This window comes from Podarcis filfolensis (assembly GCF_964270895.1).
Source record: "Podarcis filfolensis genome assembly, chromosome: 4".
In the NCBI taxonomy this organism is placed as follows: Eukaryota; Metazoa; Chordata; class Lepidosauria; order Squamata; family Lacertidae; genus Podarcis; species Podarcis filfolensis.
Window position 1 is genome coordinate 62,965,068 of NC_139607.1, and position 27,345 is coordinate 62,992,412.

The 27,345-nt window shown below is 42.5% G+C and overlaps 1 protein-coding gene across 4 annotated transcripts; it reads right to left on the reverse strand.

Annotated features, from left to right (window-relative positions):
* Positions 1-737: 737 nt before the first annotated feature.
* VGLL3 (vestigial like family member 3) lies at positions 738-26,471 on the reverse strand. 4 transcript variants are annotated; one of them, XM_083611702.1, is made up of 4 exons: positions 25,870-26,441; positions 13,423-13,531; positions 8,918-9,421; positions 738-2,890 (listed from the first exon to the last, which is right to left on the reverse strand). In XM_083611702.1, exons 1-4 carry the CDS (start codon positions 26,101-26,103, stop codon positions 2,847-2,849), a joined length of 891 nt encoding a protein of 296 aa, XP_083467828.1. In that variant the 5' UTR covers positions 26,104-26,441; the 3' UTR covers positions 738-2,846. The 4 variants fall into 4 exon arrangements, with proteins under 4 accessions (XP_083467828.1, XP_083467826.1, XP_083467827.1 ...); XM_083611700.1 differs by having other exon boundaries at positions 13,423-13,669; positions 25,870-26,440; XM_083611701.1 differs by lacking the exon at positions 25,870-26,441 and adding an exon at positions 24,731-24,845 and having other exon boundaries at positions 13,423-13,669.
* Positions 26,472-27,345: the final 874 nt, after the last annotated feature.

The following is a 27,345-nucleotide window of genomic DNA, read 5'->3' on the forward strand; positions in this document are numbered from 1 at the left end:
GCCGGCCCCCCCTGCACCCCCCACGCTACGCCACTGGTACTAACTAGGAGTTGCCAACGTGGTGCCTTTGGGCACAGTACTGTAGTGCCTTTGAAATATTTTCCTGGTGCTACTGAAGCCTTTAAGGTCACTGTCCTTGATTAGGAAATGGCAATGGCGGTTAACCTTTTATCCCTTTAAAAGATGAAGGTGGAAGTTGGAAGCACAATGATCTGTTGGATTTCCTTTCAGCCCTGTGTGTTTTTCAAGGTTCAGGTTAATTATATTGGACCAAACTTTTATCAGCTTCTTGAAAAAGCAAATTGTGTGTGCCTACACTGTCTGTCCCTGTGATGTGGGGAGACACTGATCTGGAAGAGGAGGAGGAGAAGAAGTGGTCAGGAGGTGCACACCCCATAATACTCACTCAGAAATCCTAATGCACCCATAGGCACAAATCCTGTTAAAATAAAAAAGGCTGGCAACTCCTGCAGTACACATACTTGAAATGAGCAGAATGTAATTTTATTTTTTGTAATAACCATCATCCCAAGGAAATTGAAGAAAAAGACTGCACACAACAAGGAGCTTTTGTTTTATTTTTTCCAATCAGGAGGAACATTCCCTGCATTGGAATTTCTTTCAAGTTGAAGCAGCAGTTTGTAGCACTTAGGGCTCATCCAGAATTCCTTTTGTGCTGTGCTTTCCAGATACAGTTATGTGCTTTAAAGCTCTGTGTCCAGTGGGTGTGTCCCCCCCCCCCGGCTCTTTCTCTGAGAAAACCCACATTTTACCACCGAATTGGAGTAAATGGTAATCTGTGGAAAACCCAATTGCTGTTGGCTCTGATTCAGCGGTATAATGTGGGTTTTCACGGGGAAAGCATCAGGTCAAAAAACAATGAAACAAAACCAATGTTCAGACACAGAAATTTAAAGGCTGGAGCCGGGCCTAGAAATGTGGCACAAGCAGAAGTCTAGACGAGCCCTAATAAGTCATGTTTGCATGCATGCTGCTTCATGTACCTGCTTTAGACCTCAGACTACTGAAGAATCTCACCATAGGTTTAACTTTAGCACATATTCTAGAAATGTCTTGCTGATTATGGATCCATGGGCAAATTCGTTTTAGCCAATGACTTCCTAATTTAATTGTACTGAAGAGTATTGAAAGCGGCACTCAATGGACTGCCAGCTGACACCAGATTGTGGAAAATGAGTAGCTTTATTCCAGGATTTGAAAATACTGAGCTTTTTGGAATATACAAAGTTTCTGCACCAAAAAGGGGCCGATTCAGAATGCAAAAGCCATTGGTGGAAAGGTCCCCCCACGACCTATCAATACTTGCAAAATATGCTTCAGACTCTATAATTCCTGTTAGATTTTTTTCCTCATCACAAGAATGGTTCATTGGAAATATCATCCCCTCCCTCCAAAAAAACCCCCAGCCCAATAATAGTATGTTTGGTTATAAGCTAGGTAATTAATAGTCTTGATACCTATTTGTGTGCCCCATTGATATTCAATGATTTTTTTCAGTGAAGATCCTGTTTCTATGAACAGCACAGCAGCTAACAGGCCTGTGCTACAAGGTGCTATCCCCAGAACTGTGGCACCAGTGAAAGCTTACTGTGCTGTGTTCATGCTTGTACTCAGACAACTGTACTAGTGTCTTTGTGCAAGGCATTTAATATGCTCCATAGACCAGTGCAATTCTTGGCTAGCTCTGGTCTGGATCCAAAGAATGGTATGGCTAGGGAAAGATCTTCTAAATCAGTCTCCCCTTCAAGAGGAAACAGTGATAAATTAAATGGTGCACACAGTCCCTTGAAGACACCTAAACTTGCTCTTGGTATCCCACTCTATGTTCTAGCAGGTTACAGGTGGAGGTTGGCAGAAAAGTAGGGTATGTACCTCAAGCAACAAGGTGCTGCATCTCTATTCAGCTCCTGTCGTGTTAACACTGCAGCTGAGATTAATTTAAAGGCTCAAGGCTACCCATCTGTTTAGGATTTCAGTTAAAAGCGTCTGTACTTCATTGTTTCAGCAACATATTCTTATCAGGTACCCAGTTCAAAGTTGTCATCAGAAGCAGCAAAGCAAATAGTCATTTTTCAACGAAAGAGCACTGCCGTAGACACTATTTTACATTTGAACAATTGCTTAAGCGAAAGGCAAAGTACATTCAAGATCTTGTGGGGTTGTTATATGGGGGATTGAACCGTTTGATCATGACAAGATACTTCAGGTCACAACAACAAAATCTCATACAACCACATCAGACATTTAAAAACCTATGCATTTCAAAAGATTTGCCAGTGCGTCTCTGAGAGCAAGTTCTTTAAAACAGAACTTAAAATTTTCAAAACTTTAAATTTTAAAAAATACATTGTTCTAAAATAGCCCACCAGTGCTGATGCAAACTTTCTGTATTTCTACAAAAATAGATGCATAAAGAACTACAAAAACTGCATTCCTGAAGGAGGACTCTAGGTCAAAGCTAGGTCTCTCCTGACAGTCAAGGGTATGCATTAGTATATAGACAATGGCACACATCTAAGCAAAACACTGTTAAAAGGAGCATAGAGAAGTTAGATTGGAGAAATGCTTCAGCAGGCTCAGATGACAAATGATATACAAAAGAAAGGTTTTCGATTTTTTTCTTAATGTCCTGGGACTTTAAAATGACCTTCTGGAGGTAAAGGCTCCATCCAAAAAACATATGGCTGGTTTGCTCATCATCTGCTTAGTATAATGTTTATTGCCACTGTGAAGAAACAGTAAAAAACAATAATACTGTAGTATCTCCTTCACAAGATGGGAACTCTTTTAACACTGGTTACTGGTAAAATCCATTTTTTGGTACTTCAGAACCATGATGTCTCCTTACTTTTGTCCTGATGTTGGATGCCTATTTTGAAAGGGAAGAGGAAATAAGTTTAAACTTGCATTGTTTGAGTGGCTTAATTTGATCAATCAGTCATCATCTTACATCCCACCTTTCTCTCACCATGGAACCTAAGGCAACATACACGTGGTTCCCAGGTGGTCATCCATCCAGGCATCGCCCATACCTGCTTAGCTTCAGTTGGGTGGTGGCCTCAGGTACCATCAGATCATACTCTGGGACAAAAGTTAATTACACCTGTGATAGACTGTACTGTAGTTTACTCCCCGTCCCCCGTCCAATTTCAATAAGTAGTACTAGACTCAAAACATATTGATTTAAATCATCTGACATAAACATCCGTTTGATTTCATTAAGAAATGACATTTATGTGCCTGAGATGCATCATAATTTTCAGTTTAAAGTAGTCTGAAAGAAGAAGAACTGCATGTACATCCATCCCACTTTTGCTTCTGGTACACACATTTAGCAGATTTTTGCATTATTTCTGAAACCTGCACTGCCTGCTTGACCAGAGGTGAGAGCTGGCCAACCAACTGACCATTAGGCTAAGTGAAGTGGCCACCTCAGATCCTGAGGGACAAGGACTGAATAGAGATGCACTGGCCACACATCCTCCACAGGACCTGCTTTTCTACATGGAATGAAGAGAGGCTTCAACATGTCTTTCACCTCAAGGAGCAAAATGTATTTGGACAGCCCTAATAAGAGAAGAACCCCATCAGTAATGTGCCTTTCAAACCACTTTTGCCTCCCTGCCCCCATTATTTTTAGTTGTTGCAAACATAAAAACATAAAGAATAAACAGTAAATGAATACAAAATGTAATATAAAAGGCTGCCCAATGCAATAAAAAATTGAAAGAGCCAATGAAAAACAAGCAACTTCCTAAATGCATTAAAAAAATAAAAATAGCTTCCCCATAAACTTTACCAAAAAGATGAATCCACTAACAATCACTGTAAATTTTAAGCAAAGAGACAACTGAAAGAGCCAAGACAATTATCTATTCCATCTTAATAAATTAAACATAAATATTTCTATGATATTATTAGGGGGGAAATGGGTACCTTTTTGTAATGTTTTGGAAGTTCCTTGATAATGTCCAACCTTATACTGATCTCAACCTGCTGTAACAATATTCCTTTATGACCTTTATCTTTGGTCTATTTTGCCTTTTAATAAAATAAGTTATTAAAAACATTTACGTGAAATTAAAGATTATGCTGAAGTTCCTGCACTAAAGGGGGTGGGATGGGAACACTCTTGAAATTACTTACTGTTGAATCATTTCCTTATGCGTTTGTGGAACTGGCCCAGATTACTTTATGTGTAGTTTTGTAATCTTTTAACATCAACAAGGCTATGTAAGGGTATTCATATCTGGTCTGCTGCATCCTCAGTTAATGAATATGTCCTTCTCAGGAGCTAGGAGTAATCTAGCCAGTGATTCTTGAGAGCAAATTCGTAGTCTTAAAAGACACAATTTACTTTTCCCCCTCATTAATGCTCAGTGAGATAGATAGATTAGATAGATAGATAGATGATAGATAGAGATATATGCACAGAATCTTGTCCCTGACAATGTTAGTTTTCATTTTCAATCATTATGGATGTAGGTAAATAGAGATTTTGCTGTATTGATGCAGACTCAAAAGAAAACTTTGCCACTTGTGAATGTTGGGTGTGGGGAGATGAGTCTGGAGCAGCTGCTTCAGTCAGAAATGTGTGTGTGAATTCTCCCTGAGCCCCAGTGTTTATTCAATGGTTACAGATCTTTTGTGTAGACTGTGGAAATCCCTTCCCCCAGGCAGTGTTCCATGAGTGGACATAACATTTCAAAGCTCTCTATGAGTCATCACAATTGCATATAACATCTACATGCAAGCTCTGTTGGGATTAGGGCAATGAACACGGTAAGGAGCACTTAAACACCACAAGCCCCAGTCCAATGGGCAGGGGTGGTAGAACTTTTAGTTCAACGTCTAAAGAGCCACAAGTTCCTCTTCTTCCACCATCTTTCCATCCCTAAAGGATTAATAAAAAGTAATTAATTCCACCATCTTTCCATCCCTAAAGGATTAATAAAAAGGAACTTGTCACTGTTTTACATATGTGGGAAAAGCCTACCCTGAGTTCAAATAAATGCAAGCTAATTGATTAATATACGGCATGCTATAATATGGTCATTATCATTTATGTTTGTGTTCAGGTAAACCTGAAGTCAGTACTGCATGCATAATTAAATGTTACGCATGCAGTTATGGACTGGATCCATCATTGACGATGCATCCTCAGTTTTGACCCCTGTACCCAAGCTCTGAAACGGAAAAGCTGGACCAGGCCATTAGCATTCTATTCTTATAACAATAAAATTAGAGCCATCCCTCCCTCAATCCCCATCCCAAAATATTAATTCATTTCCTTCCTACTTTCACTTACCCATGAACAAAATGCAGTCCCTTTCAGGGTTTTTGAGCATTTCCTTTTTAAAAATAAATCTTAAATAAAAAATAAGATTCCTTATTCAGCCTTGGACAGACAATCCAATTGTCTAGACAGCAAGGAATACTGGAATTGCTATCAGATGCACCTTTATGTTGCCTTCTATGACAAGAGTCACAGACAGCTGAAATTTGCTCATAAATACACCTTGCCAAAAGGCAGACCCCATGAAGGGGCTAACAATTGCTCCTAGTCATAGCAGACGATCACTTTACAACCTGGAGCATGAAATTTAATTACTCTTGTGTCATCTGTACAGCTGCAAACATAATTAATGGCCATAAAATTGCCCAGATCTTTTAAGGATTCGGTTGTGCTGTTTTTTCTTAATTTCCCAAGGCAGCAAAAGCAGCGCTGTTTTACTCTCTCCCCGATAAAGGAGAATGTGAGAATGAAGCTTGCTAGGTTGTAGCAGTTAGTACAAGAATGTGAGACAGGGCATTTGCACTGCCCCATTCTCTGAAACTCAAATCTAAAGAACCTTCTAAAAGAAACGGACTATCATCTAATGCTATGTGAATGGTACAACTTTTATATGATGTATACTTGTGAGAGCCATCTACTGTACTATTTCCCATATAAACTCTTATATTAAACCTGCAAACAGTAATGTCAGACTTGTATGGAAAAAAACGGGTGGGTTTCCTATCCTTGATGGCAAAAACTGCAGTCTGAAAATTGGAACAACAGTTTTATTTTTAAGTACAGGAAAATCAATTTAAGATGTAGCATTGCTTGCTAAGGTCTGTAGTCTGCTACTCTATGTTAACAGGCAAAGGCAAACAAGAATTACACATTATATGTGAGCCTCGATCTTTTGGCCAATCTACCCTTGGCTTAAGCATCACTTGAACTACGTCCTAACCCAGTAAGTTTAGCCTGAGGTTCTGCCACTTCTCCACACCAGATCTGGGAGAAGTAGAATAAGCAACTTTTTTCAGATCCATGGCTGGCAGGTCTCACTGTAGTTGAATGAGCTATGCAGTTGTATGGGCCAGTACTATAGAGTTATTTCATGGGACATGTGCCCCTTTTCCCCCAATTCACTTTTCAGGTCAGCAATGACTGCTTTGCCCTTTGATACAGTTGAGTTATACTAGTGTTCTCCACTAGATGTGTAAAAAGACAGGCACAAGTGCTCAAACACTCTGGGAGATGTACAAGGTTCTTTGGATGCCACCCTCTGGACCTCCCATGGAGGGGGCACATGGAGATGATGATCACAGGATCTGAGGTGGTTTGTGTGAGGAGAGGTGATCCTTGAGCATATTGGGCTCCTGAGATGCATAAAGCTTTGCAAGTCAAAACCAGCTGCAACCTCACCTGTCACATATCATAACTTAGTGATAACTAAGTAAATGAAATGTCTCAACTCAAAGGCAGTATGATGCTGAATACCAGCTGCTGGGAGACAAACAGCAGGATGGGCCTTTACCCCTTCTATCAAAAAGGAATGATTTAGAGATTACTGCCTACGCCAAGTAAGGCCTTTGATTTAACCTGACTGCTTGGGATCTTCAGATTTTTTTGTGGTAATGACATCTCCCTTGAAGACAAAGATATCTGAATGAAAGTTGGTACACATTCAAGACACGGCTCCAGCATGACTCTAAATCCATTTTAGGATGGCTGTGTATCATACTTTATAGAGGATGGCTCTGTTTGAAGGGCTGTCAGAGGTCAGTCCTCATGAAGGAGTCCTCTATTTAATGTGTGAGGAACTTCTGGCCCTCCAAATGTTGCTGAACTACAACTGGGGCTGATGAGAGTTGTAGTTCAGCAACACCAGGAGGACCAAAGGTTCCCCATTCCTGCTCCATTTGAAGGGCTGTCTGTCTATTCATGTCACATTTAAAGGTAAAGAACCAATAGATTGGTAACTTATTTCTCATCAACAGTTAGCATCCAGACAGGAGACTGAGCAGGCAAAATGATCACCTGGCCACAGTCTTTCCCAGATGTATTATATTTCTATTATTTGTATTTATACATAAAACCAGTATAGGTAAAGGTAAATGTGGTGGCGCTGTGGTCTAAACCACTGAGCCTCTTGGGCTTGCTGATCAGGTCAGCAGTTCAAATCCACACAACGGGGTGAGCACTGATTACTCTGTTCAAACTTCTGCCAACCTAGCAGTTCAAAAGCATACCAGTGCATGTAGGTAAATAGGTACTGCTACAGTGGGAAGGTAAACAGCATTTCCATACGCTCTGGTTTCCGTCATGGTGTTCCACTGTGCCAGAAGTGGTTTAGTCATGCTGGCCACATGACCCAGAAAGCTGTCTGTGAACAAATGCCGGCTCCCTTGGCCTGAAGCAAGATGAGCCCCATTGTCACCTTTGACTGGACATAACTGTCCAGGGATCCTTTACCTTTTTTTACCCAAATCCAGTAAATGCAAATCTGTGTCGTCTTTTTTGGTGATGCATAGCTTCTTTTTTTAGCAATACACAAGTGGCCACTTTAATCTATTTTCAAGGGACCGTGAAACATAATGCATGAGAGAGAGAATGAATATTGAATTACCACAAGGTAACGTGATATGTATACTTAATATGCAATTCTTTGTGCTTCAAATGCTAGCTAGACCTGCTGGGATGTCTGCAGCAGAGTAATGGATGAGACCAGATGTCATTCCAATGGTACAAAGTTTCTGGGTCCTGAGTATGGAGCTCACAGGGAAAAACTTTTGTCTTCCAATTCAGAGAGCATCTCAAAGCACTGAAATTAGATTGTATAGGTGCGGCAGAGCCGCATCTATAAAAGTAATTTGAGAAAAAGTGTTTTGTGCTTGGAATAAATTTATTTGGAAGACTGCCCCGTAGAATGACAGCTTTCTTTTATGCTGGGTTGTTTTGGGGAAGTTTTATACATAACATTTGGGTTGGATTTTGAAAAACACTTTATGATTTCTTGGGTCCACATTGTGTGAATTCAGAACATCTCATTCTCGAACAGGATTGAGTAAGAAACCAGATTCATCGCAGGCTTACAGAAAGAAGAATCCTAAGTTTGTCTAATTTGAAAAAAGGAACAAGGAAGGGTATGTAGAACTGCAAAACAAGAAAGCCAGTATCTGGTTCGTACTGACTTTATATAATAACAGGATGTCTGTGGTTAAATTTTTGCTACAAACAATAGAGCTCTGAACCTTGGGATTGTTTGCCTGTATTAAGTGTGTTATATATTTTGTCTGCTTTATGATTTCAGTGGAAGTAAAGAACTAATTCTTCAAGATCATCATTGCAAATCTTAGCATTCTTGCAACTTCAACACTTTCTAACTACATCAGGGATTCATATCTAACAGATCAGGTGAAAGAATCAGGGTGGGGAGCTTGTGACCCCCTCAGTTGGTCTTGGACTATAACTCACCATGGTGGCTGATGGGAGATGGGGGCCCAGCAACATTTGCAGTGCCACAGTCCCCACCCCCCCGAATTAGTGGAGGTCTTGAGAATTTGCTTGGTTACGACATATGTTTCCTAAAATATGAACCACGTAAAAGAGAAAGCTGCAGCTTACCTGCGTCAAACCCAAAAGTTGGCACAATGTCAACTGTTCCATGGAAGGCTCCTGCCCATGCTGAGGTAGCACTGGTGACAGCAGTAGGATCTGTCTTTGTTGCATCACACTGTGGTGGAGGAATCTTGCCTGCGCAAACTGAAGGCATCAGCAAAGATCTGTACCGTGGGTCAAGGTGCGAAGTCGGGTGGTGATGATGATGCATGTGTGCATGAGGATGGTGGCGGTGCATGTATACATCATGCATGTGTCCATATGAAGGGCTCACCTGAGATGCTAATGGATAATGCCAAGATTCTGGCATACTCGGCGGAGGAGGTGGAGCAGTCTGATGCAGAGTATGTCCTGGCCAGCTGCTGGGATCTGCTGCTGAGAAGGTGCCTGGTGCAGTAACAGGAAAGTCATGATGAACTCCACTTAAGCATGGTGGAGGTGGAGTTTGATAAGAGCTGGTCCAAAACGAAGCTGGGAAACCACTCCTCTGGCTTGCGATTGTTGCATTCTCTTTTAAAAGAAACATCAAAATGATGATAAATTCTTCCATGGATCTTGAATAATAAACAGCTTTGCTAACATGAATAAAGAAACAAACGTAAGTTCCATAGACAACTATTTAAAAATGTTAATGAAAGCACAAGCAGCTGGACCCTGCCAGAAACCCTTCTTCATGTGCCTTCTCAATCTAAAGCTTAGAGGACAACTATGAGAAAGAAAGCCTTTTTGGTGGTGGCCCCCTGACTATGGAATGCTCTCCCTAGGGAAGTTCACATGGTTAAAACTTTTATGTTCTTCCAGGCCTTTTTAAGATATATGTTTAATTCACAGTGGCAGTCGCCATATATGCATTTAAGGGCTATTTAAGTTCTTTCCTATACAGCAGTTTGTTGTTTTGGTTTCATTGTGCTGCTTTTCTTTTTGGGTTTCTGTGTTGTTCGTCTCTTAAGTTTATTGTGGATTTATTGTGTATGGTTTTTTTCTATTTTATTAAAATTCTTTTTAGACCCTAGGGATCACCAAAAAGGGCGTAAGTAACTGGCCACTTTAGTGTCTAATCAGCAAAATTTTAAATGTGTTTGGAAATATAACAACACAGCTGATTTTAGAACTAAGCAGATTGCAATTCAAGCACAGCTCAAGTCCAATGCCATTATATTATGAAATCACATACTTTAAATCCCATCTTTCTAAGGAGTGGTAAATGATCCTACTATGTAATGATAGTGCTGGCAGAGATACTACTAGTATTCTTGCCCAAACCTTGGTTTGAAATAAAGTAGATAGGAAGATGCTTTGGGGGAAATAAGGGAAGCTAGAGATGTTGCCATGGAAGAAGATGCCTATAGCTGATGGTGAGGAAATAAAGTCACAGAAATATCACAAAAATAAGAACATTTCAGTGGGGTATTTATCAGACCCACCCATGTCTATCTGTCTGTCTATCTATCGATCTATCTGGCAATTGCAAAGGTTTATTTGTTTTATTAAGCTAAAGAGCTTTCATATCTAATAAATTACAATTTTCAATGGATTTCCTCGTTAACCTTTTGTTTTTACTTTTTAAAAAATAAGACTTCAATTTTAACAAAAGTTAATTAACTGTACATCAGAAAATATGCATGTGCCCCACTGAGGCCCTTGCTGTATGTATCCCAGTAGAGAGCTGTGCAGGGACCAACTTAAGCATTCTACTCAGAACCTATCACACCTGAGTTCAATAGAACTCCAAGATGCCCTGAAGAAAAACCTTATCTAGCCCAGTGTACTTTCTGATGAGGATGGCTCAGCAGAAGACGAAGGCTTTGGAAGGAGAACCGCAGAAAGGGAAGCAACACAGTCAAATCCATTTCTCCCATCCCTCGGGAACTCTGGAGACCTTACGTTTGCCTTCGCATATAACTGATGGGAAATGGTTTCAGTGTCCAAGAGACAAAAGTGCACTTCTCTGTTCTGTGCTAAATGTGCATGGGGAATGTTAGGTCTGTAGAGCTTTAAAATAACATTCTTGAATATTTGTGAAATGTCATCATGCTTCCACACCCAATTCATAAACATTTCACCTCTTGCACAACTAAATTCTTGGAGACAACTTCTTAATCTCTTTTGGTTGTTGTTTTTAAACAAAAAACCTCAGAAAAAACAATTTTGACGCTTCCTAACTGGTGAGGTGATCTCTTGGCATTTTTACATATATATTTTTTTAATTTCTCAGAAATCATCTCCTCTCTGGTGAGAGTCACCTGAGAATTGCATTAGGATGGCTAGTTAAGATGCTAAAGCAGAGATGGCAGTAGGTAAATCTGCATCTGCCAGTAGATCTCTATGTAACTGCAGTAAATCGGAAAGGATTTATCACTCCTAATTGTTAAGCAGTAGCAGCAACAAAATGGCACACTCATTGTACTGCCAATATGAAAAATATGGGATAGCTAGGAGCAGAGTTTTGTATGAAAGGATTGTGAGTTCTGTTCAGTTCCTTTACTCAGTAGCAGACAACATGGCCAGGCTGCATGGCTTATCTGACGTCCCTTCTGGACAGCGGCTGCGGAAGATGGCGGAAAAACTGAGGTTTTTACACAGAGGCTGGATGACCATCTGTCAGGAATTCTTTATTGCATGGGGTTGGACTAGATGACCCTTGGCGTCCCCTTTCAGCTCAACAATTCTGTGCTGTGTACTGAGATGAGAAGGGGTGAGGCAGCAGAGAGACTGGCAGATTAGCTCCTCTGGCACATTTGCACCCTGCCAACCTCACTCCTGCTCTCCAGCCCAGGATGCAGCAGTGTCTTGGCTGGGTGGGGCGAGGTCAGGTATGCAGTGTAGCCCCATCATGCCATCCACTGTTGCCCATCCTCATATTATCTGTCACCAAGGTCAGAATTCTTCCATTCTAAGCATAAAGAACTTAAGGGTGGATCATGGGGTTTTAGTAAACAAAAAACAAACAAACCCCTAAATGGATTCAATATGCCTGCAATCTGCCCACACTTGTGCTAAAGATAGCCAAATGAGTGCAATTCCTTCTCAAAGCTATTCGGCAATGTAATAGTTCAGCTGTAAATGCAGGACACAATCATTTCAGGCATTAAGTGTTCATATGTTCTTTGATTTAGGTTTTGAGATTTCAATAAAGTACTTAAGTGACTTGATAATATTGATACTGTTTATACCCATTTTGGTAGTATTCAGTTGCTTGGAGAAAACCAAATACATCCCAACTATCACTCCCATTTCATTTTCCAGTTTTCATTAATTTTGTAAAACTAAGCAATCCCATCTGTCTGGAACGGCCAGCTCTTTCCAAAGTTATGATGCTTATCCACCCACCAAACTATATAGCATGATGATAAGATAGCAATTCCTGCATTGTCACACTATAATATCTTGCAGGAAAGTGACATTTTAAAGGTGTGAATATTAAAGAATTTTCCACATGGCAACCTCCCATTCTCTGAGACTAATTCTGTAACGTGAGAGTCACACTCAACGCAACACATAAAATCCACAAGCATAGGATCTCCCTGTAGGTTTTATTATTACCGGTTGGGAGCCCCATATTTCTGCTCTGAAGATTTGAAAAGTGGAGCTGGACAAAGTGGGGCAGTTAACATGTCTGGTACCTGCATGGTTTCCCCATTGCTCTAGTTACAGTTGGGAGGGGCAATTCAGAAAGGTAAAAAAGCATCGGAGAAGTGGGTTTTGCACTCTCTCCAAGTACTATTTCTCTAGCTATCAAAGGCACTGCACGAGGCTGCTAGTTAAGAAAAAGAACAGAAGAAAATGCTAGTTACAGATTTCCTGCATCACATCTCTTTTCATGGTGAAAGGTAGGAGCTGGTTTCAGGCAGACAGTTCCACTAGTGGGAGCCAATGCAAGACGTCAGAATAGCATTCAGGAGGAGAGTGCAAAGGGGTTCCCCACCCCCATTGGCTCTAGAAGAGTTAGGACAGGCATATCCAAAGTCTGTTAATTTGGCCCCCTGGCCAGTTTTATCTGGCCCCTGTGGCAGTTCATTTATTGGGGTCAAATCCTAAATAAAGCTCAACAAATTCGATTCTTAAAAAAGCTCAATAACTTTGGTCGGCCCTCACACACGTTCACTTCATCAAATCCGGCCCTCTTTGAAAAAAGTTTGGGGACCCCTGGGTTAGGAGAATCGCTATAACAGCATGCAGGAGGAGAGGGGAGATTGTTCCACTAGTGTAAGGATAAACGCTTACACTAGTCACTAGTGGAACAACCATAATAGTGTGATGTTGAATTCCTCTCCTAATTTTCCCCAGAAATTTCCAAATTTTGCATGTGGCTAATCAGACTGCATGGGTAACACTGGTTTTACAGGTCAGATTTTTGTGTATCTGTGTCCTGCAGTCCAGGTGTTGTATGGCAACCTAATCTTTAAAAAGAATGTATACCTGATGGCGTATATAAAACCCAACGTGTGTGCTCAGAAAACCAAAGGAATAAAGTAAATGAGATGTAACCAAGTTTTGCTTATAAACCTTACCTCTCCATAGCCCTGACTTGCTTTTTGAAATGGCAGTCTCTGGGCTGAAGCGACTAGCTTGGTTTAAAGCTCTTGAGAAGTGTTCATCCACTACTGACCCAATATCACCCTGAAAGTAAGTGAAAAGGACGCAGCGAGAGTTAAGGTACTCCATATCAGTAGGCTGGTCTTTCTCATCTTCCTCTTGTTTATTAGGAAGGGTCACTTCCAGAGATTCCTGCATCTTGCTGTATACAGCTAGCTTACTCTGGTATAAGGGGGAAAAAACAGAAAGAAAGAGAGTAAGATAACTTCAAGTACAGACCACAGAAACAAACATGCATTTAACGTATGGCAATGGAGATACATTTTATATTACTACAGTGGTACCTCAGGTTACATACGCTTCAGGTTACAGACTCCGCTAACCCAGAAATAGCGCTTCAGGTTAAGAACTTAGCTTCAGGATGAGAACAGAAATCGTGCTCCGGCGGCGCGCCGGCGGCAAGAGGCCCCATTAGCTAAAGTGGTGCTTCAGGTTAAGAACTGATTCAGGTTAAGGATGGACCTCCAGAACGAATTAAGTACTTAACCCGAGGTACCACTGTATACATTTACTTGTAGCCAGCCCTATCTATTCTGTAAGTGCCTGCCACAGAGAATGGCCATCCATATTGCGTCATATAGGGATGAAGATAAGTAGAAATGCAGACAAATGAAATTAACTGACCTAACAAACACCACCAAGATTAATGCACAAATCAAAACATAACCCCTTCCATTATTCAGTGGCCAGTGAGGCGTCCTCCAGATATCCATAGAGTCATAAACTGTCAGGTTAGAAGGCACCCTTGGGGTCATCTAGTCCAAACCCCTGCAATGCAGGAATCTCAATATGTTTTTGGGGACAATTCCCATAATGCCTCAGCACTGGCCATTCTAGCCAAGCTAATGGGAGTTGTAGTCTAACTAAAACTTGATGGCTCAGCATTGACTATGCTTGCAGAGCACAGAGTTGTGCTGCTTCTTGTTTTAAATGACTCAAGTGGCTCAAGTTCATGCTGTTATGGTGCAGGCCTATGCACACCTATCTGGCAGCTTTGTATTGAACTCAGCAGGAATTCCTCATGATAACCATGCTTTTAATGGTATTGCACTGTTCCTCAATCAGCCATCTGATGAATTATTACTCTTGTTCAAGTGATGGATTTTCCCAACCCTAACTTATGAGCGAAAAATGTTATAAAATATTCCAGCTTTATAATTCAGTTTCGGGCATCCTTCACTATCCTCCACTTGTCATAGTTTTCCTGGGCTTAGTTATCATTTGTGGAGGAGGAGGATGCTACACATAGATGTGGGTAGCAGAATCGAGCCATTTGTGAGCGGGGAGAGGGAGAATCTAAGCATTGCCAAAGATACAAAACAAATCTGTGCTCTTCCCTCATTCAAGCAAATGCTGCATTTTTTTACATAACACCAACTTATAAAAACATTGCATATAAAAGATGATTAAATGTGATGAGATTGCTGTGAGATAAACAAACCCTTTTAAAGTTCATAAGGGGGGGAAAAAGAAACATAATTAAAACCAATGTTGGATGATGAAAGCCTCTGCGTATCTCTCCACAATTTTTCTGTCAAATCAAACGAAAATGTCAAAATAAATTAAGTGTGAAGATCAATTTTACATGGAACATATTTTTCAGATGTTCCATGTTACAAATGTTTTCCAAGAAGCCCAGATCCACACCCCTCTGGCAGTGAGCATCCCTTTGTGCCCAGCATGGGGGAGAGAAGGGAACGGGTGTGATTGTTGGCTGCATGGCCAGTGGCTGTTCATCTTAGGGTACAATTGCCAGCCATGCCACCTGCTATGGAGGCCTCAGCATTTGGCTGACTTGCTCATGCAGAGCTAGTTGGCTGGGGGACCAGGATACATACACCAAAGTGGAGGCTCCTCTGCTTTGGTCTCCACCTGATTCTTGTCTTACCTCCTCTCCCAACTCTGGTATCATATGTCAATTATCCAGGGCTATTAGTTCCCCTTTCTCATATGAACTTGTTGTGCATATATTTTGGTTCATGGCAGTTTGTGCTTTTGTTTCTTAACTGCTACAACTGGCACTTAAGCATTAGACACAGACCATAGTTTGGGAAGTAAGGGGCTTCCAGGAACTGGCAGACGGATGAATCCCCCTCCTTGGTGGTGGCAGGCAGCAGGAATGGCTCATATGGTATGTTTGTCCTAAGTCACTCCATCCCGCCCCCCAGTAATTTCCACGTTATTTGCAGAAGGAGTTGTTATTAGCATCAGATTGTCCCTGCTTGCATTACACTATCCTCAGGCACGCTGCAATCAAAAAGGTTGCAGGTTTTTAACTCAGCTCTCTGTGGGCTTATTATCCACACTTACCTTTCATCCACTGGTACAGCCTGTGCTTTAAAGCTCAGGGTCCGAGCACTCTTTCCCCCTCTGGAGCTTCCCCCTTGAAAATCTACTCTTTAATGCTCAATCGGAGCAAATGTTAGTCCGTGGAAATACCAAACCAACATTAGCTCTGATTGAGCAGGTTTTCACAGGAAAAGCTCTGGAGCAAAATAGGGGGGGTGGGACACGGAGCTTTAAGGTGCCGACCTGTGCCTGGAAAGAGTGGGGCAAAAGGTATGTATGGATAAGCCCTTAGTGTTTCCCATTCTTCCCCTTCATCCTCTGTGCAGCACAATGTTTGCCACTGATTCTTAGGCTCTCAAAGAAGTAGTCTGTTAAATAGCATTTTAGCCTGACCCAGGCTTTTCCAGCCTAGTGCTGCCCAGATGTTTTGGGCTGCAAACTGCCATAGGACCTAGTCAGCACATCATGCTGCCTGCAACTGATGGGAGTTGTAGTTCAAGTATATTGGCGCATGAGCAGCTGGGAAGATGCATATGAGGATGTGAGAGAGTATGCAAAAGAGGAAGAGTCCAGTGTTTTATAACTTTCACTTGTTTCATTTCCTTCAGCTCAGCAGCATCAAGTTAGTATTTTCAGTTTCTTAGAAATAACACATTGTTACTCACATCACAAAAGAACAGGGTGAGCAACCACAGCCCTGGGGGCAAAATGTAGCTCTTCCTCCAGGCCCCTTGGTACTCACACCCCACCCCACCCCCCAGTTTACACACCCTCTTACATGGCAAACTGTGTCATATATTAGCAAAAAACAACGGGAAGAAAATTGCATTGCAGTGTTCACTGTCATACATTATCATCTCTATTTTTCATCATGGGCCAGTTTTGGCATCATCACACTCCCTGCAAATGTAGCAGTTTGACTCTGCCCTTTGCAGATTTCATTTTATTGTTATTGATTTTAGCTTATTGAGATCATTTTCAAATGGCGAACCAGGAAAATTTACATGTGAAGGGTAGGCCAAGGGGACAATGTGGAAACTTGTTCCTGGGATCCAGATGCTACTGCCTGGAAGTCTGCTAGCGTTTGTATATAGTAGGTGGAATTCAGGAAATTAAAACTCATATCCAGAGCTGCTGCTCTGTGCAGGAATGCTCTTCGTTTCATGGTCAAGGCTCTCTCACCGCATTTGCATTTCAATCTTTCCTGTTTCTCATCCCAAGAGTTATTGCTGAAAGTTATTTTGGTTAATTTTAGAAAATGAAGCTGAATCTTTGATATTCCTATTTTATCCTGAGATGCTAACACTTTACCAGCCTAGTGGCAAACTTTCTCTACATACCTAGAATGTTTGTTTCAACAACAGGGTAATACTTGATATACATTTTCAAGCAACAGAAACCAAATGAATTCTCCCCCCCCCCTTAAAGTTTTCACAGTAGGACAATTCCTAAGACATCTCTTTGAGCCTCAACATTGTTCATGTTATGAAGTTAGATTTTCATTGGCAGTCTTCAAGAGATGGGGGAATCCTAGCCATAAAATTAAACTTTACTAACACTTTTAAAGCAAATTATTCCTTATGGTTCTCTTCCAAAGCACCTTGATGTGAGTACATACTAAGGCTTCTCCATTCATTTCAATGAATAAATTGACTAAAATGAATGGAGAAGCCTTTGCACACATGAGAGTTCTGAGAGTGCATTTCAGAGGATGGCTGCTATTGCAACCCGTGCCATTTGACCAGTATTAACAGATGACCCTTTGTCAGCAAAGTGGCAACAATACTGCGGAGTCAACATTGCTGTAAGCATAACCATGCATCATCTGTGGCATGAACCATAATAGCAGCAGGGCACGCCATATTGCATAGCAGAAATAAGCAAAGCCATCTTGCAAAGATGCCACAGAGCAAAACCAGGAATTATTCCCCCATAGGTCTCTCTGCCATCACTAAACACACCCTCACTGGTACAATGCCTTACAAAAACAGACCAAAGATCTATCTAGCCTGCCAGGCAATAATCGACGCCTGTTCTGGTTCCTCACTGACTCCAAACCTCGAGGTAGATAGGCATCATGACTGGTAGCAAGTGACAGCCCAATTCCCATGAATTTGTCTAATTCCCTTTCAAAACCATCAAAGTTGGTGACCATCACAATGCTTGTGGTAACAGATTCCATAATTTAACTGTGTGTATTTGACTACTCAGCTTCATTGGAAGGCCCCATGTTTTGATATTGTGGGAGAGCCCATTTTCTCTACACCATATATACCTCTTAACATGGTCTCTATTACTCATCTTTTTTCTAAACTATAAAGGACCAAGCTATGTTATTTCCTCTTGCAGAAGAGTAGCTCATAGAACTGCACAGTTGGAAAGGATCCCGGGGGTCATCTAGTCCAACCGCCTTCAATGCAGCTATTTCCTGGCACCTGCTACATTATTCTTTTAAACTGGAGACTGAAACTGGCACCTTCTACATGCAAAACATGCCCTCTTGCACTGAGATACAGTCTATCCCCATATTATAAAGATATCCTGGAGCTTTTGCAAACAGATCCCCATAAGCTTTAAGGCCTTTCCAGCGATGAAAAATAGGACAAGATCAATTTGCAGCCCCAATAAAATGAACTGAATAATAAAAGGACAAGAACAAGTGTGTGTGTGTGTGTGTGTGTGTGTGTGTGTGTGTGTGTGTAAAGAGAAAGACATTTACAAATAGTGATGTACAAATTGCATGTTGAATGCAATCACCCTGAAAATTCCTAAGTCAATGCATTCACATAACTTACAGAACTGAGAATTTTAAACTACAACCTTTTTATAAACTGTGTGACATATTTCAGTGCTTTCCCCCTTTATTTTTTAATGGCATCGTATTTGGAAACAAAAAATACAGGTTTTAGCCTATTGTGGTTCTCAGCTCTTGGAAAGCTCTTAAACCTAGCAGAAGTTTCCATGAACTGAGGGGGGAGCAGTATTTGATGATTTGCCTTCCCTTTTGCAGCCCACTGTGCCCACCAGAAATCTGCTCCAGAATGTTGGAAGGCCCTCTGGAGCACTGCAGGAGGTGACCGGGGTGGGGGCAGTTATAAAAGAAAGGTGTGAATTGCAAAAACTCTCTTCCTCCCACCTCTCATTTACGGAAGCCTCCACTAAAGGAAAGACCCTTCTAAGAGCAGACATACATAACTGGATATAACCAACTGATGTTTTTGTTTACAGTTTCAGATTAGTCTCTTGGATCAATGCTTATAAAACTTCTTAGTGATGAGGTGAAGTGTCAGAAATTGTTGAAGGCATAACTGGATATCGGCAGCAAAGTTTAAAGCACACTTCCTGTGAGTGTTGATATGAATAAATTCGCATTGGTATGAAAAGGATGGTCAGGCCACAGGCCAAATGTGTCTGGTTCAGTGCTGATGTCCATCTGCTGGCAATTGCAAATGTTTGGCTCCCCCTCTATCGTCTTTTCTCCTTCCTTTCTCCACCTACAGCAGCATGCACCAACCCCCCATCCCCTTCCCACCAATTAAATGCAGCCTGTGTTTTTAAAATATCACCTGGTTAGCAGGCATGACAGGTAAGTAAATACGGGGATATGGAACAAGAGATTCTAACTACAGTACAGCATATGAAATAATCTAGTGCAGTTTAGTCACTGCCTATTTTCCAAAGGCAGCAATGGCCAACCCCGGTAAGTAGCAGGTAAGCAGTTGGGTTGGCCATTGCTGCCTATGGGAAATGAATGCCAGTTTCTTTCCAATCTATCATAAGAACCATCCTAATATGCATGCAAAAGGAATTACCATCAACCCCACCCAGTATAGCTAATAGTCAAGGGTGATGGGTGTTATAGTCAAACAGCATTAGGAGGGCCACAGGTTGTCCATCTAGGGCATGCTGCAGTCTAAAGGTGTACTCGTCTTCACCATACCAGTGGTTCAGTGGGAAAATATCTAAACATGTGCTGAAGCATCCCAATTGAAATCAGTGGGATCTGAAAGTTCACTTTGGCGTGATCAAGGCTAAAGTAGTGAGTAATCTATTGTACAATTTTAGTTCAGAAAACATCAGCTTGTTGCAATATTCATGATTAAATTATAATTAACAGAAAATGAATTTGGAATTCTTTTCCCATTGTATTTTGTCAACACCAAAAGCAGAACAGGCTAGACAGAGCCAAGGGAAAAGGGAAAAAATGAAACTGTCTAAATCTGTTGTTTATGTTAGGATTTATGTAAGCCATGGTTGGGATTATTAACATTTTATTTTATTTTTTTATTTATAATTTTCATTTATATAAATTATAACAATTATTTAACCATAGTTTTAATATTTTAAAGTTTTGATTCCCTTTCCCCTCTTTCTGCGGTTCCTTGCATTTATTTTCATCCTTTCCTGCATACTTCAAATTGCTTTTAATCATCTGTTCTCATATATATATATCTCATAGGTAAAGGTAAAGGGACCCCTGACCATTAGGTCCAGTTGTGGCCAACTCTGGGGTTGTGGCACTCATCTCACTTTATTGGCCGAGGGAGCCGGTGTACAGCTTCCAGGTCATGTGGCCAGCATGACTAAGCCGCTTCTGGCAAACCAGAGCAGCGCATGGAGACGCTGTTTACCTTCCCGCCGGAGCGGTACCTATTTATCTACTTGCACTTTGACATGCTTTCTAGGTTGGCAGGAGCAGGGACCGAGCAACGGGAGCTCACCCCATTGCGAGGATTCAAACCACCGACCTTCTGATTGGCAAGTCCTAGGCTCTGTGGTTTAACCCACAGAGCCACCCGCGTCCCATATATAGCTCATATATATATTTTAAACTGCAGGTTTTCACAATACTGCCAATGTCTTGATCTGTTTACAGCTTGTTTGTAAATACTCAATAAACCACTTCCATTTCTTTCTAAAACGTTTGTTGTCTTGATTTCTTATTCTTCCAGTAAGTTTTGCTATTTCTGCATACTCCACTAGTTTCTGTATCCAATCTTCTTTTGTTGGGACCTCTATATCCTTCCACTTTGGGGCAAATAACATTTTTGCCGCTATAGTCGCATACATAAATAAATTTCTATATTGTTTGGGTAGTTCTAATCCTATAATTCCCAAGAGAAAAGCTTCTGGCTTTTTTTTACTAATGTTATCTTAAACATCTTTTTCAATTCATTATATATCATCATTTCCCAGTAAGCTTTAACAAGACCACCACATGTGAAAAAGGTGCCTTCTGTTTCTTTACATTTCCAACACTTATTTGACTTTGATTTATACATTTTTGCCAATCTACTAGGTGTTAGGTACCATTTATATAGCATTTTCATATGATTTTGACTTAAACCATAACATGCTGTAAATTTTACATCTGTATTCTATAATCGTTCCCATGCTTCCATTTCTATATTATGCCTAATATCTATTGCCCAGTCTATCACTGAAGATTTCACTTGTTCATCCTTTGTCTCCCAACCCAAGAGCATCTTGTACATTTTAGACATCACTTAAACATTACAATTTAACATGTCTCTCTCTAATTGTGATAGTTGTTCCCCAAACCCCCCCTTCATATCCTTTATAAATATTTCATTCAAATGATATTGTTACCATTTTCTTACCATTCCTGGTAAATCCTTAAACTCTTTTAATTTAAATTCTCCACCCTCCTCTCTTAGCAAATTTCTATAAGTCGCCCAACTTTCCGGCATATTTTTCTTTTTCACTGCTATGCCTTCAAAAGGTGAAAGCCAAAGTGGTGTTTTAGTTTCCAATAAAAAAATTGTATTTGTCCCATATTCTATACAAATTTTTCCTAATTATATGGTTTGTAAAACCTTTATGTACTTTCACCTTTTCATACCACAAATAAGCGTGCCAACCAAAAATATTATCGTGACCTTCCAAATCTGGGGTTGTTATTGTATTAGGGTTTGTTTGTTTGTTTTTTGCCTGCTACGGGCTTATAAAGTATTACATAGGCAAACAAATATTCCAAATCCCCTAAAATATGACTGGCGGTGTCTTCTGAATTTTATTGACTCCAAATGTTGCCATTCTAGAACCATCAAGTGTGCAAAGGTAAAGGAAGTGTGATTGTTTTTACAATTTTTAGTCTTAGACCAAAGATTCCCCAGACACATTTCCCTGCATGTCCACTTCCATTAAAATCTATCCACATGCACCTGTGAAACAGATGACCAGCACAGTTGGTGATGCTCTGAGAGTGCCCGTCACCTGTTTGAGGGAAAGGCTAGATTTGGTCCTCTTCTCCCTAGAAGGAACCAGTGCTTTCAACCTCGCCATGCTGATGCCATCAGGGATGTATATTGGACTGAGTCAGAACATACCAGCATACAGCCATAGGTGCCATACACAGAAGATTTTTACGGTGTGTAGCAAAAGCTGCAAGGAATGTGACCCAGCAAAGAAAACAGTATGTGGAAGCTGCTCCAGGCACATTACCTCTGCTAGATAGCAGTGAGAGTTGGGGTTCTTATCAATGTTACGCAATATCATAGTTATTACCCTCAGGTTTTATTAAATCACAAATCCATAAATACGTGAAAAGAGCAGAGTCATCACCTCTTTACAAACTTGCCAGCTTGGAAATATAAAAAAGTGGGGGGAGAACATGCCAAACAGAAATAAAGTATTTCCTAAACTAAACTGTGTTCAGGCAATGAAGCATACCTGTGTTCAGGTTGTCAACAATTAAAGTTAATCACTGTTTTCTTATTGCTTTTAAGATTCATATAGGGGAAAAATGAAATAAAAACCCAAGGAGAAAAGATCAAGGCAGGAAAACATAGGGACAGTGGCATATAGAAGAAGCTAGATCTAACAATTTACCAACAAAGAAATTTACTTGCTTAAATAAATGCTACGCTCTATGGACTCAGTAGTCTCCTAAAAAGAAAGCGACTTCTTAATTTTAAAAATACATAGATGAAAAAAAGATGCTCAAAACCTGGAACTGTAAAAAGAAAAAGTAGAGATGAAGAAATTTAAGGTATATAAACCCTAATTTTTCCACTGCCACGCTGGACTTCCAAATATGATAGCAAACTAGAACATCTGTTCGTATTTGATCTCTTAGCAAATAATATTTGAAATTGTGGAATGCTTAAACAGTAAAACTACAAATCAGTAAAATGGTTTCAGTTGCAACTGTAATAACCCAGATTGCAAAATAAACTTCAGTATACTTCAGTGATGATGGTGATGGGAAGACATCCCAAATTCTACATGCTCTTACTGTCCATGTATAATGGACCTGAAAAGGTTAGCCAAGCATTGCTCAAACTGCCTTGGCAATGAATAAAGAGGAAATAATAAACTTGAAAAAGGGATTTTGTATTTTAGCCCATATTTGTGTCTCCCAGGCAAGCTGGTATTAAGGGTCACTTCCCATGTACGGAGAAAACAATTTTTGTGGATAATAATGATAAAACCTTATGGAATGCAGCAACAACCAAAAAATGTATTCTCAGATGACTGCATTGGGGCCAAGTCAATATTAGTCCCACTTCACCCACGCACAAGCATAGTCTAAAAATGCTGTCAGCCTGATAAGAATTTCCTGATTTACTTTGTTACATCAGATTCTTAAGTTAAAGGGTAAAAACAGCCCTTGCCGCTTTACTAGAAGAACAAGATGTTTGACTGTCTTTAAACAACAACAACCCTCTTCTCCTTTAGATCTGCAAAAGAACTTAGTACTTTAAAACAGCACTGTAACAAAAAACAGAGTATTGGGGCTTGTTTTATCAAGTGAGGTGTCCTGCACACCAATTAGACATCCTGTGCAACTTTGTGAATGTTTACTCAGAAGCAAGTTATACTGTGTTCAGTAGGACATGGTACATGTGTTCAGGATTGCAGCCATAGTAATAATATGCAGAACGTACAACTAGGCCATTGTTGTAGTTAATTACAATGAATTATGCTTGGTATAGAAGTAATACTGTTTACACCCACAAAGCAATGCCCTCAATTAAAAACCCAAATGAAGCAATTAAAACAGTAAAGGCAGTAAAGGTTGCAGTCCTATACAGACTTAATTCCCATTGAAGTTAATAGGGCTTACTTTTGAGTTGACCTGTGTAGGATTACTGAAAGGCTTGTGGCACCTCAATGTAACAGATTTGTTGCAGCATAAGTTTTTGTGTAGTAGAGCCCACTTTATCAGATACATCTGATGAAGAGGACTTTCTTCAGTTCACAAAAGTGTAAACCCAAATTAAGCTGGTAGTCGTAAAGTACCACAAAACTCTTCTGTTGTACCTTTTGCTCCAACATACAGACCCATTTAACTCACTGCAATTACGAAAATGACTTTCTGGCTATGCTCTTGAATGGGGCAACACCTACAACTGACCAGGATAGCAAGTTTAAGGAGCGCACATTTACTTGGAAGTAAACCCTTACATACCACAACCCCAAATTACATTGTATGGACAGAAAGATCTCCCTCCAAAGCAACTGTGTTCCGAGTATGTCTGTTAGAATCAACGAAACTAACTCGCAAACAAACAGATCTCGCAATCCATCCCATTGTACTTAGAAATAAGTTCCACTGAAAGCAATGGAGCTTGCTTTCGAAAGCATACCTTCAGAAGTCAGAGCACAAATGCAATCTTCCTTAAGGGCACCATCCCAGCATTAATTCAGAATTCGGGGGGCGGGAACCAGATGAGCAAAACCAAGGTGCGATGATCGAGCGCCCCAAACGTGTCTGCGCCCAGCAATCTCGTCAGGCGCCATGCCTAAGTAACGCGGACGAGCTCTCCTCCGCTTTCCCGTGGGCAACTTTGGCCAGGACTCAGCCCTGCGCGATCTTTTCTAGGAGCGGGGCCGAGCGCGGGGGCTGCCCTGGCCCTCAGGTGCCGGAGGATGGGCGCAGGCGGCCGAGGAGAAGCACTTCCTGCTTACCTGGCGAGGCTCTCGCAACCCGAGTGGCTGTCGAGAAAGCGAGCCCCGCAAGGGTCCGGCCACAGAGTCGGGGCAACCCGAGTCACTCGGCTGGAATCCAGAAAAGGACATACACTCCAGATCCTGGGGTCCAAAGCCGTCTCAAGTATATTCACACGCACGCCCAACTTTCCCCGCTCTCGCGCGCCCTTTTAAGACGCACAGACACGCGTCGTCGAGGTCCAGACGTTCACCTCTCTCCTTGCCGCCTTTCCCCTCCCAGACCCACTTCCGCACAGTCACGAGCAAAGGAGGTAACTCGCCAGAGGGGGCAATCCTGCGGGCACCACTAAAGGACACCGTCCCATCCAAGAAGTCTGTTTCTGCTATCTGAGTTTCTGGAAAGCGCCAAGAAACTTCCGCGTCAGATCCTAAGGTGACTTGGAGCGCCTCTGCTGCTGCTTTCAGGGAGCGGGAGGTCGTGAAAACCCGCTCCGTCTAGGTCCCAGTCGCCGCCCGTCTCTCTCCTGCCCCACACCCCTGACCCCCAGGTGTGCTCTCTGTTCACAGGCCGGCGCGCCTGACATTCCCCCCTCGGCTGGGGCTCGGTCCCCCTCTCCGCCACCCCGCCCAGGTACACACACACACACACACACACACGTGGTGGCAAACAGCCCCGATGCCTTGTCTGTCACAAGTAGTGACAGGCAGTGTGTGCCGCACCCAAGGGAATGTATGTGCCGGCGACGTGGGACAAAGCGGGCGTCTGTGCGAGAAAGAGCGGGTGACCGTGAAGAAGGACATAAACATTCCTAAGATACGAGGAGTGACGCACATCGACGTTTATGTCAACACTCGCTTAGAGGCACAAATACTCAAGGCACAGGTCGTCGCACGCGCTTAAGACATCGCGCACGCTGGAGCCTCGTTCACACGTGCATCACCCCCTGACCGCTGCATCCGTCACTCGCACATAACGGAATTAGGGCCATGAGCTGGCGACCTGGGTCAGGTTCATCACAAACACGTGTACAACCAGCGGGAGAGTCCTCGGAGAAGCGGCTCGCTTCATCCCAACTGAGCCGCCCCGTCTGATCTTCTCCCACCCCGCTCCTAGAATGGAGCCTGTCCCGCCTCCTGCGCCCCCGCGAGCGTCTCACCTGCTGGCTGTGCGCGAAGGGCGGCGCAGGAAAGGCGCCGGGGGCGGCGGGACCCGCTGCTACGGCGCCGGGCAGCTTGAGCTGGGGCGGGCAGCACGTCGCCTGCGGCTGGTGCCTCACCACGTCGGAGCAGCTCATGGCAGCCGCCGCGGGACCGGCTAATGCCAGCGTCCGGAGAAGCGGGAGCCGAGCCTTCCAGCCGCCGGTGCCGGTCGCCGCGCTGCCTTCTCCCATCCGGGCTCGGGCGCGGAGCCTCGGGCTGCGGAGGCCAGTGGCGGAGGCGCCCTCATCTTCGGGAGTCTCGGGGAGCCGCCGCGGCGCTTAAATAGAAGCCGGGTTGCCTTGGGCGGAGGAGGCAGCGCAGCCCGGGGAGGCAGAGCAGGGGCAGCACGCCTCCGCCGCCCTGATTATCATAGACACAATGAGGGGCTGTCGCGCTCTGCCAATAGCTGCCCGGGCGCGGGGGAGCTGCGGCCCAACTTGGCAAACTCCGCCCCGCCGCCTTCCGATTGGCTCAAAGTTGGTATCCGGACAGAGCGGGCTGGGAAGGGGATTGGTCGAGAAAGAAGGCGCGGAGGGGAAAAAAGAAGGCGCGGCCCCGCCCCTTTTGCCGCGTGAGTTTCCCACGTCGCCCGGGAAAGCAGCGGCGCCTGGAGAGAACGAGGGAGGCGTTTGGGAAAGCGAGGCAACCGAGGCGCGGGAGAAGGGGAGGCGAGCTTGGCAACTGGGATCGTGCTGACAGAGCGACTTGGTCAGTGTAACTGCAGGTGAGGTGAAAGAAAGTGTTGGGGAAAGGAGGTAGGCAGGTCGCCAAAGACCCTTCACCTGAGTCCCTGTAATTAAGGGTTTTAACTAGACAATAGGAGCCCAAACTCTGCCAATTTGTCCTTACCCACAACAACTTCAAATTCGGTGATGACCTGTTCCTTCAGATCAGCGGCACAGCAATGGGCACCCGCATGGCCCCACAGTATGCCAACATCTTCATGGCAGATTTAGAACAACGTTTCCTAAACTCCTACCCACTCAAACCTCTCTTGTACCTGCGATACATTGACGATATTTTTATCATCTGGACACATGGTCAACAGACCCTGGACACCTTCCACCAGAAATTCAATGATTTTCACCCCACAATCAACCTTACAATGAATCAATCTATGCAAGAAATACATTTTTTGGACACTACTATAAAAATACAGGATGGACGCATAGACACCACCTTATACCGTAAACCAACTGACCGACAAACATATCTACATGCCTCTAGCTACCATCCCAAACATACCAAACAGTCCATTGTATATAGCCAGGCACTACGTTACAGCCGTATCTGTTCCAATTCTACAGACAGAGACTCTCACCTAAGAGATCTACAGCAAACCTTTTTAGAACTAAAATACCCAGCAGATGAAGTTAGACAACAGATCAACAGAGCCAGACAGATACCCAGAGAGAACTTGCTGCAAGACAGAC

Bases quoted from the DNA above. Each gene is read 5' to 3' on its own strand.
- VGLL3 (XM_083611700.1), bottom strand. From the start codon at position 26,103: ATGGGAGAAGGCAGCGCGGCGACCGGCACCGGCGGCTGGAAGGCTCGG. The intron at 13,670-25,869 runs GTGAGACGCTCG...CCCTTATACCAG, and splicing joins CCTTCGCGCACAGCCAGCAG to AGTAAGCTAGCTGTATACAG. The intron at 2,891-8,917 runs GTAAGCTGCAGC...CTTTCAAAATAG, and splicing joins AACTTTTGGGTTTGACGCAG to GCATCCAACATCAGGACAAA.